This window comes from Dasypus novemcinctus, chromosome 3 (assembly GCF_030445035.2).
Source record: "Dasypus novemcinctus isolate mDasNov1 chromosome 3, mDasNov1.1.hap2, whole genome shotgun sequence".
NCBI classification, from domain to species: Eukaryota; Metazoa; Chordata; class Mammalia; order Cingulata; family Dasypodidae; genus Dasypus; species Dasypus novemcinctus.
In genome coordinates, this window is record NC_080675.1 from 103408240 (window position 1) to 103425198 (window position 16959).

Consider the following 16959-nt stretch of genomic DNA (forward strand, 5'->3'; position numbering starts at 1 on the left):
TATATAGATAGATATTTTTTTCCCCCTGTCTGGTTGCATCATCATCATTTCTGCACCTCTCAGTTCAGGTCTGGGACGCCTTTTTTCTTTTTTCACCAGGAGTTCCCAAGGATCAAACCTGTGTCCTCCATATGGTAAAACAAAGCTCAATTGCTTGAGCCACAGCCACTTCCCCTCTATATTTTTTATGTAACATCTATGTAATCTAAAGCTTCTTTTAAAAAAAAAACAAAACTGATCTACCATTATAAAGTTCCTGCCTCAACCTTTCAACTGTGGTTTTAGTAACCATTGATGATCATTACCTAGATCCATTTTTTCATTATGGGTTGCAAAGAAAAATATTTTTTCTAATTCTATTATTCCATCTGCATTTATTATAATGAAGAATTTTTCTTTTTCAACAATTAACTTACCATGAAATGTAGATCCTACAGGAAAAGGAAGAATATTGCTTGTTTTTTTTTTCCCAGAGTTATACTTTGTTGCCTTAGCAACCTCCAAAGGTGACTAATATTTAAAAGTATCATTATGGATAGTTCATTTGTTTGCCTTTCAATGCAAACATTTTTTTTTTAATGTAATGCTCTTATTATCCCATCTTTAGCCAGTGGGAACACCTTCATTTTGGTTCTCGTGTGCTTTTGACATTACTCAGTAATTTTGATAGCATCCTTTTCTTTCTGGCACAAAATTCCCTAAGCTCATCTTACTCATTTAAGATTATACGGTTTTTTTGTTGGTTGGTTTGTTTTTCTTTTGTTTTATAGGAAATAGAGAAGTCTTTATTAAAAATCCTTTCATTTTTGTCTCCCTGATGTGGATCAACTTTCAGGAGTCCTCATAATCCAGCAACTGGTCTTTTAAAAGTTAAGAAACTGTGGTTTTATTTTTCCCCTTACTCAAAGTTGTTCATTTCCTGAATAAGATCATCAGGTCAAGGTAATGGTAATAAGATATAAATGATAGGGTTTTAAGCTAACTTATTTGTTTTTATATTGGATTCTATTTTCAAAATATTTAATCTTGGCATTTACATAAATATTTCTCTCTCTCTCTCCCTCTTTCTTTACATCCCCTTCATCAATGATTGTAATTATGTAACTTTTACACAATAAAGAACCAAGGTTAAGGAAGTGCTCAAACAATACAAACTGCTGTCTTAGAGAACTTAATCCCTTGTTTTCCTTCAGAACTGATTCACCAAATTCCTGTGGGGTGCCTTTTTTAAAATAAAAAATATGTGACAAGAGTTTGTACTCAGCTAAATGATCTAGTGTTATTTACAAAAAGGTGGATTGCCCTGGAAGCAGAGGGGTTTTACTGTCATTAACAACAACAACATATAAGGCAGTTTATGTCTAGCATGGTGTTGTTACTGAGGGGGCTTAATAAATATTCTTATTTTTCATCCTAGATTTGGGCAACTTTAAGAGTAGGTCTCTATAGGCTGGAATCCTAAAAGATCTTTGTATTTGTATTAAGAAAGTGAATGACCAATGTTTACTTCTTAGAGGTTTGATTTTACTCTACCATATTCTCTAAGCAATGCTGTTTCAGTTCTACCACTCACAGATTGAAACTTGAATACAAAAATGAGTTCTAATGATAGAGGCAACATAACCAGTTATTTGGTGCTGATTCTTCTTCAGTGCCGATGAGACACTAACCTGATTTAATTTTTTTTTTCCAGATGATGGGCGTAAGAAAGCTCGAAATGCTTATCTCAATAATTCCAATTATGAAGAAGGAGATGAATATTTTGATAAAAACTTGGCACTCTTTGAGGTAATATTTGGGAGAAAACTAAGGACAGGGATTTCAGGCTAGCCATTTACTAATCCATTCAGTTTCAAAATAGTACAAGCTGAATAACTTAATAATTAATTGCTAAAATATAATTATTGTAACTTATTGTAGTTAATGTTATCTAGGTAACCTAATTATATTGGTTACTATTAAAGTAACCAATTAAAGCTATTAAAGTAAGGATGAGGAATGCTGACATCTCGGGCATGTGTAGAACCTTACAATTGAATTCAGCTAGGATTTAAATATTTTCTTTGGAATTATCTTTCTTCTACATATAAGCAGTGTAGTTCTTTTTTTTTTCCTAAAGATTTATTTTTATTTATTTCTCTTTCCTCCCCCTCCCCCCCCCCCAGTTGTCTGTTCTCTGTGTCCATTTGCTGCATGTTCTTTTTTGTCCACTGCTGTTGTTGTCAGTGGCACGGGAATCTATGTCTCTTTTTGTTGCGTCATCTCTCCATGTGTGCGGTGCCATTCTTGGGCAGGCTGCACTTTCTTTCGCACTGGGCGGCTCTCCTTACAGGACACACTCCTTGCGCGTGGGGCTCCCCTACGCGGAGACACCCCTGCGTGGCAGGGCACTCCTGGCGCGCATCAGCACTGCGCATGCATGAGCCAGCTCCACACAGGTCAAGGAGGCCCGGGGTTTGAACCGCTGACCTCCCATGTGGTAGACAAGACACCCTAACCACTGGGCCAAATCTGCTTCCCAGCAGTGTAGTTCTTAATCATGTGTTTGGAAACACCATCATTTACCTTAGAACTGCTAAACAAAAATCACTATAGGAAATTTTAATATCAGACAAAAATAGCCCACATTATACTAACTGAAGGAGACCAGACACAGAGTACTACATACTATATGAATCCATTTATATGAAATGTAAATATAAAGCAATTTATAAAGATAAAATTAGATTAGTGGTTATGTAGGGCTGAGGAAGGAATACTAAGAGGTGTGGAGTCTTTCTTTTTGGAGTAATGAAGTTCTAAAATTTTTGAGATGATGAATGTACAGCATTATGATTATACTAAAAGTCATTGATTGTACACTTTGGATAGATCATATGGTATGTGAATGTATCTCAATAAAACTGCTTGATAAACAAATAATTTTGCAAGAATAGCCAGAAATAGCAGCTATGTACAGCAGGGGAAGCAGAGAAATTGAGAGGTGAGGAATTTTCTTGTTTTCCTGGTTTTTGTTTATTATTATTATTGAAATAATGAAAAAGCTTTAATAATGATTAAAACTATGTGATTATACCGAATACCATTGACTGAATACTTTCGATAAATTTTATGCTTTATTAATATGTATCAATAAAATTTATTTGTTTAAAGAAAAATCACTGTAGGAACATCTTGCTTGATTAAGAGGACCTGTATTTCTTATCTAAGGTAACACAGACTCTGATAGAGTCTGGCCAGGTTGTTGAAAGGAACCTGGGTTATTCTAACACTACCTTTGACTAACTTTGGAAAATGATTTCATTGTGCCTATTTTCTAAATGATATTTTCTCCTATCCATGCTTGGTGATATAAATAAGTCATATACTTTAGTGGAATGTTAGTAGCCCAAAGAAAGGGAATTCTTTGATGAAGGATTATCATACCAATGTTCTTAACTAGATTACAACCTTCTGTAGGGGCCAATATAATCTTGTTTTGACTGTAGACAAAGTGAAATAACCTTGCAAAGAATAATGAACCTTTTCATTGAAGAATTTTATAACGATTCATGTTACACTGATTGAATGTGATATTTTAATGTGAGGGGAGAATAAAGTCTCATTGATAAATTTTCTTAAAATAATTTTGTGTGAAGTATTCTATTCTCTCTTTAACTTTGGCATTTTCTAGTAGACAGGTTTGTTTGTTTGTTTGTTTTGACAGGTATTTTGATGCTTATTTTCAATGTTTTCCATCACTCATTTCTTTCATATTTCTGACTCTGGCTTTATAGGAAGAAATGGACACCAGGCCAAAGGTGTCTTCTCTCCTCAACCGCATGGCCAATTACACTAATCTGACACAAGGAGCAAAGGAACATGAAGAAGCAGAGAACATTACCGAAGGGAAAAAGAAACCCACTAAGGTGAGGCCTCAGGATAACAAGAATAAATGAAGAGAGCTCTATATAAGAAAGGGAAATATCCAGGACGTCATTCTATGTTTAGTAACTATCTAACAAATGCTCAATATATGCCAGTCACTGTTCTGGGCACTGGGGTCATGGGACAAACAGAACATATAAAGTTACAACTATCATACAGTCTAAATTCTAGTGTGAGGAGAGAGTCCTTAAAGTATATAACATAGTAAGTGTAGATAAATACTTGGGAAAAAAATAAAGCCAGGTATATTCTGGCCAGTGGGCAGAAGGTATTGCTATTTTAGACAGGTTAATCAGGGAATGCCTTCTGCCAAGCTGATATTTGACCAAAAACCTAAATAATGTGAGGGAGTGAGTCAACTAATAGTGAGAAGAGCATTCCAGAAGAGGGAAGAGCACATCCACATTCAACTGCCTCACTGGCTGATACAATCTATTTGTAGTGACGTTGCTGGGTTTTTAAAGACCAAATATCAGGGTTTTTTTTTTTCAAAATAAAAATATGGAGCAATATATAGTTTTGTTTCTTGGTTGTTCATCTCTTTGGAAAGAGATAAAACAGCCCTCACATCTTCATTTCCCAATTGAAGGAATTCTATCAGGTCATTATTCCACTTTTAAATGATTCATTCTAAAAGATAGCTAATGAACAGAAAATTTTGAAATTGTTAAAGGCCCATTCAAAAGTTTATTTGTGACCAGATATATATGTATAATAAGTATGTATTGGGACTTATGTAAAGTAAAAATGTATAGATCAAGGAATAATAAAAGATATGGTGATAGTCATTTGTAAGATGGAGATGTTATATGTGTCTCTTTTAAGGTAATGAATTCTTAAACTTATCTCTACATTGAGATTAATATGCAATTGGAAACCAAATTTTTATATAAAGTTAAAGAGATAAAAGCTTCTCTTCTTGATAACTATATCATTTTTTTATCCTGTCTACATCTTTCCTTTTAGACTCCCCAAATGGGTACCTTCATGGGTGTCTACCTCCCATGTCTACAAAATATTTTTGGAGTGATCCTCTTTCTACGCCTTACATGGGTAGTAGGCACAGCTGGAGTTCTTCAGGCCTTTGCAATTGTCCTTATCTGCTGCTGCTGTGTAAGTCCTGCATAGGCGCCTAGAGATCATCTGGAACATTGAGAGCTCTCAGAATATATCCATGTCCCTCTACTAAAACTTAACCTCTTTGGGAATAAAACAAAGAATAGGGAATGTCTTGATCCCAGCAGGAGAGATTATTCTGATATCAGTATCTAAAGAATTGTCAGTTATTTAGTGTCTGTTATTCAGTGCTTGCTATCTATGATACAATGTACTAGAAATTGCAAAGGAAGACTTCTACAGGAAGTAGAAGATAGAGTCCCTATATTCAATGAATTCAGAATCCACGCCATTTGAGCTTGGTATCACCAAAGTTATGACAGGAAATGTGGTAGAAAATTTGATGCACTATTCCAATATAGTTTTGAGAAACAAAACTATATGAGAGTTGTTTGGGGGGTAGAGTATATTTGTTTTGTTTTGTTTTGAAGTCTATTCTGTTATCCTTTCCCTAGAAATTTGGGTGTTCTTTCTAGGCCTTCTTACTGCTAGACTGAAAACATTCTTATCTTCCTTTAACTTAAACTCCTTCTATCCCTATATCCCTGTCACATCTATCAATTTTATTACAAGTTTCTACTGTCTACTTTTATTTTTAGCACCATATACTCTTCTTTGTGCACTGTGCTTAGCTGAGTACTATACAAAACAGGTTAAAAAGACATAATCCATATGACTAATAACTTAAAATTAATAGTATCACCACTTTTTACAGTTTCTTAGTTTTGAAACCTCAGGGCCATCTTTGTCTTTTCATTTGCCTATTACATCTAATGGGGTGCAAAGGCCAATTAAATCTTCCTCTAAGATCTCTTCACTCCTTCATTTTTATTCTGTCTACTACCACTGTAATACTTGTCTTTCACTGAACTACTGTCATAGCCTACTAACTAGTCACTCTGCCTCCAGCAACTCTCTGTCAACAGTCTATCCTGTGCTCTTCCACTGGGTAATGTTTTTTAAAATACAGTCCTGGGAAACAGATTTGGCTCAGCGGATAGAGCGTCCACCTACCACATGGGAGTTCCAAGGTTCAAACCCAGGGCCTCTTTTTTTTTTTTTTTTTAAGATTTATTTTTATTTATTTAATTCCCCTCCCCTCCCCCGGTTGTCTGTTTTCTGTGTCTTTTTGCTGCGTCTTGTTTCTTTTGTCCGCTACTGTTGTCGTCAGCGGCATGGAAAGTGTGGGCGGCGCCATTCCTCGGCAGGCTGCTCCCTCCTTCGCGCTGGGCAGCTCTCCATATGGGTGCACTTCTTGCGCGTGAGGCTTCCCCATGCGGGGGACACCCCTGTGTGGCACAGCACTCCTTGCGCGCATCAGCACTGCACATGGGCCAGCTCCACAAGGGTCAAGGAGGCCCGGGGCTTGAACCGTGGACCTCCCATGTGGTAGACGGACGCCCTAACCACTGGGCCAAAGTCCGTTTCCCGAATCCAGGGCCTCTTGATCCATGTGGTGAGCTGGCCCACGCGCAGTGCGATACATGCAAGGAGTACTGTGGCACACAGGGGTGTCCCCTGCGTAGGGGAGCCTGATGCACAAGGAGTGTGCCCTGTAAAGAGAACTGCCCTGCGCGAAAAAACTGCAGCCTGCCCAGGAGTGGGGCCGCACACATCGAGAGCTGATGCAGCAAGATGACACAACAAAAAGAGACACAGATTCCTGGTGCCGCTGACAAGAATAGAAGCAAACACAGAAGAACACACAGCAAATGGACATAGAGAGCAGACAGCTGGGGAGGGGAGAGAAATAAATGAAAAAATAAATTAAAATATTAAAAAAGAAAATACAGTCCTTAGGTCTGACTAATTTGACTTTTTGTTGAATAAATGAATAAATAACCAATTTTAAAGTATTTGGACAAGTTAAACTATGTCAAATAGTTCCCATTTTCATTTACTGACTTTTTTATAGAAATTAAACTTCTCCCTGAAAATCTTAAAAAAAAAAATCACACAGTTCTTAGATGCTCAAAAGTCTTCAGAGGTTTCCTTCCTAACTGAATATTGTTATTGTAACCAGTCATTATTCATTGTCCAACCTATTTTCAAGTTGTTTCCGTAGTTTTTTTCCTTTGAGCATGTTATGTTTTATTTCCTGTGTAACTTGGAGATCCATGGTGAGGTCAGTAGTTCTTATAGCACCTAACCTACTGATTAAGATGTAGGTTAATTTGACCAGAATGCTTCATATAATGTGACTAGTGCATGAATCGGACCACATTATCTCATTTCCATACCATCAGATTGCTCCCTCTATAAAAGTAGGTAGAATTAAATGTCTCATAAGTGCTCTGAGGGTCATAGATGGGAAAGTAGTATAGAATGTCATTTTTATAAAGTAACAATCTTCTCTTTACCCTTTCTCTACAGACAATGTTGACTGCTATCTCCATGAGTGCCATTGCCACTAACGGAGTGGTGCCAGGTCAGTAGGCTAAGGCTGGGATGTCAGAGATCAGTGATTACTGTGTGTTTATGCTACAAAGCCAAGGATGCATACTTCCAAGGAATAGAATATTGTCTGTTCTTCTGTGCTACAACAGAGGATTGGTCTGTAGACCACAGACTGTAATACTATTTGACATTAGGATACCTTCTTTAAAATCTCTTATTTTCTAAGTTAGAATGCTTTCATTTAAATCATATATTAGCTTCCTTTTGTTAAAATATATTTTATTGGCTATTTTTGACTATAGTAAATTTTTTCTGATATTTTTCTAAGTAATAATGGCAAATTATAGTGCCTCATGTGGAACATTAGATGTACAATAAATGTTTCATCTTTGCTTCCCACTAGCAAATCTGCTTTTTCTTTTTTATCACATTCATGGTTTCCAAAAGCCTGAAACATATTTATCATTCATGCATATTTTTATTCTTCTTATCTATAACTTGTTTATGTCCCTCTTACTAATATACTGCCTTTATCTTATTTACCTGTTTTGTATTTTAGCTGGGGGTTCATATTTTATGATTTCGCGGGCCCTAGGTCCAGAGTTTGGTGGGGCTGTTGGCCTCTGCTTTTATCTTGGTACCACATTTGCAGCAGCCATGTATATTCTCGGTGCCATTGAAATTTTTCTGGTAAGTAATTACTTAATTGTTGTCTACAATGTAGAAGTGGTATAGATTTGGGTTTATTTTGTTCTTTGATATCAAAGCTTCTGAGAGATCAACTACAGGAATCAACCAGGTGATTGACTTCTAACCTGACTACTGGCCTCTTGTGGTCAATATTGTGAATATGAGGCAGAAAGGTTAAGAATATCCTTTGCTCATCTTCCCTCCACCTTCCCTTTACCCCCACTCCCGCAGTCTCCACCACCCTACCATCCCAACTACGTAGTTAAAATCTTTGAGGCAAGAATTGGACCAATGAAGAAAAAGTAAAATAAAGTTTTTCATTTTTGATATCTTTATCCCAGTGAAATGAAATGTTTTTCGTCTCATTTGCTGGGATAAATTTTTTACTATTTTAATTAATGATAGCAGAACAACAGAGGTCAAGATAATCATTACATTTTTTTATTTAACTCTTTCATAGAATTATTAAGGCCCTCCCCCCCATTTTTTCCCATTTGAAAATATTGGCATTCAAAGAGCATGGAGACAAACAAAAAACACATCTTTGCTATCAGATTTCTGAAGGCATTCTAGTCTTCCCAAATAGGAATTGGGCTAAGAAAGTCTCCAGTTATTTTATGTCTCAGTTTTGCTTTCCTTCGTGAAAATAAATGCAAACTACAATAGGCCTGTTACTTGATAACTTTGAAATGACCTCATTTTCTGTTTCTTTTACCTAATAGGTGTATATTGTCCCCCGGGCTGCCATCTTTCACAGTGATGATGCAGTCAAGGAATCAGCTGCCATGCTAAATAACATGCGTGTCTATGGCACAGCCTTCTTGGTCCTTATGGTATTGGTGGTGTTCATCGGTGTACGCTATGTGAACAAGTTTGCCTCAGTTTTTCTGACCTGTGTCATTGTGTCCATCTTGGCCATCTATGCTGGAGCCATCAAGTCGTCTTTTGCCCCTCCTCACTTCCCGTAGGTGCCTGTCTCTGCCTAGCCATCATTATTGGGTATTAATAGGCATTATCTGATTATGTGATAATGTCAAGTCAGAATTTCACAAAGTTTCATTGAGATTTACCTCTTGTATTAGCCAAGTTAGCATCCAAGCAAGAAGCTTCTTGGCAAGACTATGTCATCTCAGTCTTCTTTTTTATGTCCTAAGCCTAGAACTAACAGATGTAACCCATCTTTTGAATATAGATATTAGGTTTTGTTCCCCCTCTGATAATGATTGTTCATATTTAAACTATTCATGAAGAGTTTTACAAACGGTCCAGTGATTGCCAAAAGCTTTATAATAAATGTTCGATTCATTTTATTTATGAGAAATCAAGACAGTCAAAAGAAACCTGAATACCCACCTAAATATTTGTAATTAAATTTTTTATTTTGCTTAGTACATTTTATAGTCATAAAATAAAGCAATATAATTGCTGTATCATTTACATGACTCTATAGAGATAAAATTACATATCATTTAGGTGTTTTGAAGTCTTTTTTTGAAGTAGTAATGGATTTTTACAAAACTATGATTTACTTCCTCACCTATTTTCCCTATGACTAGTGGCATGGGGACCAGTAATGTTTGTAATTTTTAAACAGAGTTTGTTCTTGAAAAGTCATCTGAATTGCTCACAAATGGTGCTTTTCAATCCTATGTTTATTTAACCAGATAGAGAAAAACGAATTTCTTCAAGATGGAAAAACAGGTCCACAGAGGTTAAATGACTTGTCCCAAAGTTAGTTAATGGCAAAGCAAGAATATGAACACTGTGATTTTTTAGCTCCCAGGCATTTTTTATTCTACTTTGTGATACATATCATGTCAATGATAGATTCCATCATAAATTTTAAGTCATCTTATCTTTTTGGAGGCTATAAAATAGCTAAAGATTTTAGAATCATAAAAGTACTAATTGCCAATTTTGGCCTTATCTCAACTTGGGAAATTCTATTTTGCCTCAAGTTCTCCTTTGATGCTTCACCTCCTGCTGCTGCTGTGGTTGTTGTTGTTTTTATTATTATGATCATGATGGTAAGAAGATATAATCCATAGTATTTTCCTTAAAATATTTCTGCAGTAGAAGACCAGAAAGCCAGGGGAATACTTGAAACAAAACTGGAAAATGTCAAGAGTTATAGCTGAGTAATGAGCACATGGTTCATTATACCATATTCTCTACTTATATGTGTTTTACACTTTTCATAATTGTTGCTATCATTTTATAGATTTAAAATGTTGCTTTGTTCTTTGAATTCAAGAAAAAATAAAATCAGTTATGTTTGTATTATCTTGATATATCCTCACTTCCACTGGACAAGTTTTCTTAAGTTCAAAAGCAGTGTTTTCTTAGGCCATAGAAAGATGCTCTTCCTTGCAACCATAGCCAGAAAGGTTTTACTTTCAGCATAACATTTCCAAGGGCATTGTTATGAATGTAAGGCTTTTCTAGGACAAAATAATAGGGGTAGTCTTTTTGTTGTTGTAGGAAGAATAAAAGGACTCTAGTAGTCCTAGAACAGACTAGAAATTTTGTAAGATGACTCAGTATAGTGTCTTCAGAATTCTATTATTGCAACCTTTCACCTGTATGATCTTTATAAGGTTGTTGTAAGGATTAAATTGGCAGAAAATGTAAATCATTCACAATGCTGGTCAGTTAAAAAAATATTCTTTCCCCCTTCTGCCTGCCACCCCCTCCTGTGACAATAGAAACTTTCAGAGTTTATTTTTTTCCTTTACTAAACCTATTTCCTTTTTTTTTTTTTTTTTCATTATCCTTTCCTTTTCTTGCTTTTACTCCCTTTTTATTTGCATTAGGGTCTGTATGCTGGGTAACCGCACCCTTTCATCAAGACACATTGATATTTGCTCTAAGACCAAGGAAATGAACAATATGACAGTTCCATCAAAATTATGGGGCTTCTTTTGTAACTCGACCCAGTTTTTCAATGCCACCTGTGATGAATACTTTGTTCATAATAATGTCACTTCAATCCAGGGTATTCCTGGATTAGCTAGTGGTATCATTACAGGTAAGTTAAGGGGTTATTAAACAAGTTTTTAGTTGTTCTATGAGGAAAATAGGTTTTGCCATCTTAGACTCTTCTATTATCCATTAAGACTAACTGCCGTGTGGCTATTTCCCTACTTCAACTTCAGCACAGTTAACTCAACATATTTCTCCTTTCATATCAGTGAATTTATACTTGTTGTAGGTTCCTCTGTAGAGTGATTTCTGCTCAAATTTACCTCTTTTTGAAGACAGACCTATTTTAATGCCACCACATATATAGACATGTGTTTTCCTAACATGGCTAAATTTCTAAAACTCTTCCCTTACATGACTACTATCTTAAATATTTGGTCCACAAATTTCTTTGCATGTAAGCAAGGTCACACTGAGGTATTAGAGACATCACTGAGGACTAATAAAAGGAAGGGGAAGTTATTGCTTAATGGGTGCAAAGTTTCTTTTTGAGGTGATAAAAAAGTTGGTGTAATGGATGGTGGTGATAGTAGCACAATATTTTGAATATAATATCAACTTGTGCTCTTGAAAGTGGTTAAATGGGAAATACTGAGTTGTATATATGTTACTACAATAAAAGTTTTTAAAAAGTAATGGGCTTTCCAGAGCACTCAGGTTTGGTCCACTTAACTTAAAACTAATTTACTTACCAGTCCAACATAATTGCATGTATGCTTCAAAGTGTTTTGTCAAATTATACTTAAAACCAGATGAGAAAGAGCATTAGGTTTTTATTTTGCTTTATTGTGCAGTATGTAAGTGTGGTATATGTGCTCTTGGAGAAACAAGCGTAATTTTGATAACTGTTTAAATGAGGTTCCGATTTAGAATTTTGTTTCTGTAGAAAATTATTTAATTATCTTCTTTCCATATTGTTGTTCCTCATATCCCCTTTTTTTCTACTGCAGAGAATCTTTGGAGTAATTATCTACCAAAGGGAGAGATCATTGAAAAGCTCTCAGCCAAATCTTCTGATGTCTTAGGCAGCTTAAATCATGAGTATGTTCTTGTTGACATCACTACCTCCTTCACTCTTCTGGTGGGCATCTTCTTTCCCTCTGTCACAGGTAAGCACACGAGCTTCCAAAACCCAAGGAGTTATTTTTCTCATGAGACAGAATCATATCCTCAGGGTTCCTAGATTTTTTTCTGGTCTTTAGTATCAGTATGAATATCAAAGTGTCCAAGAACTTAAGAAGTTAAATTGCTTTTTTTCCCCCTTTTTAAAGGTATCATGGCAGGATCAAACCGGTCTGGAGATCTGAAAGATGCTCAGAAGTCTATTCCCATTGGCACTATCCTTGCCATCCTGACCACTTCCTTTGTTTGTATCCTTTTCACAAGTCCAGTCTGAGTCTTAGTCATAATAGCATCCAGTAGAATAGGGTAATCAGTATTTTTAACCTGATAGTAAGGATACCTGCTTTCTCTGACCTCATCTCTCCCCAAATAATCCACTCACCTCATCCTCAAAATAGAGAATTCAAGACAGTTACAGGTTTTGTGAATTTAGCAACTCATAGAAGAAATATCCTATATCCCATCTTATAGGGTAAACAGCAGTTTCCTTAACTCTCATTTTAGATTTAAGCAATGTTGTCCTTTTTGGAGCATGTATTGAAGGAGTTGTTCTTAGAGACAAGTGAGTAGCTGATTTCTTTGTAACAATCATGTGTCTGTCTGCCATGATGTCTGATCATCTTGCATAGTTCCAAGACAATTATAAACTCAAAAATCCAACCTGAGGTATCTATCATGACTAACAATTAAAAAACAATTGGTGAATAAATAAAGGCTACTATGTTATTGTAAATACAAGAGACACAATGAATAAAGCTCTTTAATAAAGCAGTGAATTTGTCTGAATAATCAGGACTCCCTCTGCATTAAGATCTATTGGAGACTGAAAAAGGAAGAATATGCTATTTTGGAAGTCCCAGCCTCAAGAGGAGAGCAAGTAAAAAAACAAAACAAGAAAACCTTCTAGTGTATTTTCTATGAGAGATCTCTCTAACTTTGTTTGGGCTTCCTAAATAAAAGCCTAAAACTTAGTTCTTCATTTCCTTCATGAAGGCTCTGAGTGTTTTTCCTTTCTTCTCACTTATAAGTATAAAATATCTTTTTTTTTGTTTTTGTTTTTTTAAATTATTCCCTTCCCTCATTGTTGGCATTCACGGTCTGCTCTTTATGCCCATTTGCTGTATGCTCTATGTGTCTGCTCATCCTCTCTTTTAGGAAGCACAGGGAATAGAACCTGAGACCTCCCATGTGGGAGAGAGGTACTCAATCATTTGAGCCACCTTTGTTCCCTGCTCCGTTGTGTCCCTCATTGTGTTTCCTCTTTGTGTCTCCTTATTGCATCATCTTGTTGCACCAGCGCGCCACACCAGCCTGTTGTGCCAGCTCACTGTCTTGCTTGTCTTCTCCAGGAGGCATCAGGAACTGAACTTGGGACCTCCCGTGTGGCAGGCAGGAGCTCAGTTGCTTGAGCTACATCCACTTCCCAATAACGTATGTTTTTGCAAGAGATTCTTAGGCATACTTCTTCTCCCATTTTCCCTGTCTTAGTTAATAAATAACTCCATCATTTACCCCATCTCTAAAACAGAAACATAAATATCTTTTGACATAAATATCTTTGACTTTTCCCATCAATTCTCTCATCCAACTGGCTACTAAACCCTGTAAATTCCACCTTTCACCTTAATAGATCTAATTTCCTCCCGCTATTCTTCATCCCCATCGCTTAGTACAGGCCCTCTGGATCTTTTGCCTGATTGTTATAATAGTCTCCCATTCAACTTTGCTACCTTCTAATCTTTCCACTCTCCCTCCAGAGTGGTTTTTCTTAAGTACAGAATCTGAGCTGTATGCTTTCTCCCTGCTTCAGACCTTGCCAAAGCCCTGAAGTTCTGATCTACTCTTGCCAAAGTTCTGATGTGGCCCAGTCTACCTCTTTCTAATCTTATATCCTGCCATTCCCTCATAAACTCCCTATGCTTCAGCCATAACTTAGAGTTAAATGTGTCTTCTTGTTACACTTCTTCATCCACACATTTGCCTATGCTATTTCTTTTGCTAGGAATGGCTTACTCCCACCTGACCAACTTGTATTCATCCTAAGACTGGGCTAACTGTCTTGTCTTCTGTGATGCTTTCCCAGACTTTCATAAACAGAGATACCTCCCTTTGTTTCACCACTGGATTCTAAAATACTGTATTTTTGCACTTAACATACTATATTGAAAGCTACTAGGGTTTGTTTCTTTATTGGATACATATAAAAAATATTTTTAATCATACAATGTTACACAGTATATTTGGTTCATAGTAGTGCATTCATACAATATTTGTCCTTTTGTGTCTGACTTGGTTTGCTCAACGTAATTTCCCCCAGGGTCATCCATATTGTCATATTCTTTATGACTTCATTTCTTCTTACAGCTACATAATTTTCCGTCATGTGAATACACAGTTTGTTTATCCATTCATCAGCTGATGGACACCTGGCTTTCTCCCACTCTTGGCAATCATGAATAATGCTGCAATGAACATAGGTGTGCAGATGTCTGTTTGTGTCACTGTTCTTAGTTTTTCTGGGTATATACCAAGTAGTGGTAGTGCAGGGTAATGTGGCAAGTCTATATTCAACTTCTTTAGGAACTGCCAAACAGTCCTCCACAGTGGCTGTATCATTCTACATTCCAACCAACAGTGAATAAGTGTTCCTGTATCTCCACATCTTCTCCAACACATGTAGTTCTCTCTTTTTAATTGTGGCCATTATGATAGGTGTGAAATGCTATCTCATTGTAGTTTTGATTTACAGTTCCCTAATCATTAGTAATGTTGAGCATTTTTTTATGTGTTTTTTTTGCCATTTGTATTTCCTCTTTGGAACAAATGTCTATTCAAGTCTTTGCCCATTTTTTAATTGGGCTGTTTGTCTTTTTATTGTTGAGTTGTAACATATCTTTATATATCGTGGATATTTAACCCTTATCTGACATGTGATTTGCAAATATATTCTCTCATTGAGTCAGTTGCCTTTTCACCCATTGGACAAAGTCCTATGAGGTGCAAAAGTGTTTAATTTTGAGGAGGTCCCATTTATCTATTTTTTCTTTTATTGTACGTGCTTTGGGTATAAGATCCAAGCAAGAAAATGTTTCCCTACATTTTTTTCTAGTAGTTTTCATGGTCCTGGCTTTTATATTTAGGTCTTTTATCCATTTTGAGTTGATTTTTATATAGGAAAGCTACTAGTTTTTATGTCACTCCTCCCTATTTAGATTTAGCTCTTTGGGTATATGAGCCCTAATTAGATGCTAGATAAATATTGTCAACAAAATAAAGAACCAAGTACCAGAGCATATTATTACTATACAATTGTAATTGAAAATTTATGGTTTTATGCAGTTTTGGTAAATTGCATCATAATATAAAAATTATTGAGAGTGTAAATTGAAATATCACTTCAGAAAATAGTTGGACATTATCTCCTAAAATTGAATATACATATACCTTATGACCCAGCAATTCCACTTCTAGGTATATCCAACAGAAATGCATGCACATGTACATCAGGAATGAGAATGTTCATACACAATTACTCTTTTCCTTCTTCTTCTTCTTCTTTATTTTCTTTTAAATGTTACATTCAAAAAATATGAGGTCCCCATATACTCCTTCACCCCACCCACGCCACCCCTCCCATATCAACAAACTCTTCCATCATTGTGGCACATCCACTGCACCCGGTGAATATATTCTGGAGAACCGCTGCAGCACATGGACAGTGGTCCACATTGTAGTCCACACTCTCCCCCAGTCCACCTAGTGGGCCATGACCACAATTACTTTTAATAGCCAAAACCTGGAAGTAATCCAGTGTCCATCAGAAGTAGAATGGATAAATTATATATATATATTTTTTTCATACAATGAAAAACAGTACAGCAAAGGAAATAAAAGAATTATACATCTATTTAAAAAATGGATGAATTTCACAAACATAATCCCCTGATAACCAAATTCCGGATTTGCTCTCTAAGAGTTTGCTTATTCAAATTATTTCATATCAGTGATATTGCATATCAAATGGTTTCATATCAGTTATTTCATAACAGTATTTGTCCTTTTGTGTCTGGCTTATTTCACTCAGCTCGTCTTCAAGATTCATCCATATCATCGCATATCTCAGGACTTCATTCCTTTTTTATGACTGAATAATGTTCCACTGTATATATGTACCATATACATATATATGTTTATGTGTGTGTGTGTATGTGTATTTTTTAGGAGGTGCTGGAGATTGAACCCAGGATCTTGTATGTGGGAAGCAGGCACTCAACCTCTTGAGCTCCATCCTTTCCCTTATGTACACCATATTTTGTTTATCCATTCATCAGTTGATGGACACTTGGGTTGCTTCCATCTTTCGGTAATAGTAATAATGCCCTTGTGAACATCAGTGTGCAAGTATCTGTTAGCAACCCTGCTTTCAGTTCTTTTGGTTATGTACCTAGTAGAGGGATTGCCATGTCACTCTAAAAGCTAATGATGATGAACATCTTTTCATGTGCTTTTTTTTTAAATAAAATTTTGTTGAAGTATTTCATTCATACATGAACATACACAAACAATAATTGTATAGTAAAATTTGTGATTTACTCATTGCAATTTTGATTTGCATTTCCCTAATAGCTAATGATGTTGAGCATCTTTTCATGTGCTTTTGAGCCATTTGTGTATCTATTTTAGAGAAATGTCTGTTCAAGTTTTTTGCCTATTTTTTAATTCAGT

The 16959-nt window shown here is 36.0% G+C and overlaps 1 protein-coding gene across 4 annotated transcripts in view; it reads left to right on the forward strand.

The window, feature by feature from the left end:
- Window positions 1–16959, forward strand: part of SLC12A6 (solute carrier family 12 member 6) — a 134330-nt gene that overhangs the window by 90602 nt on the left and 26769 nt on the right. For all 4 annotated transcript variants that reach the window (XM_058293849.2, XM_058293848.2, XM_058293850.2 and 1 more), the window contains 10 exons: window positions 1694–1788; window positions 3777–3908; window positions 4894–5040; window positions 7417–7471; window positions 8000–8130; window positions 8853–9094; window positions 10944–11158; window positions 12063–12221; window positions 12384–12482; window positions 12739–12796. In XM_058293849.2, the coding sequence (XP_058149832.1) occupies window positions 1694–1788; window positions 3777–3908; window positions 4894–5040; window positions 7417–7471; window positions 8000–8130; window positions 8853–9094; window positions 10944–11158; window positions 12063–12221; window positions 12384–12482; window positions 12739–12796 (1333 nt within the window). The remainder of the gene's footprint in view (window positions 1–1693; window positions 1789–3776; window positions 3909–4893; window positions 5041–7416; window positions 7472–7999; window positions 8131–8852; window positions 9095–10943; window positions 11159–12062; window positions 12222–12383; window positions 12483–12738; window positions 12797–16959) is intronic.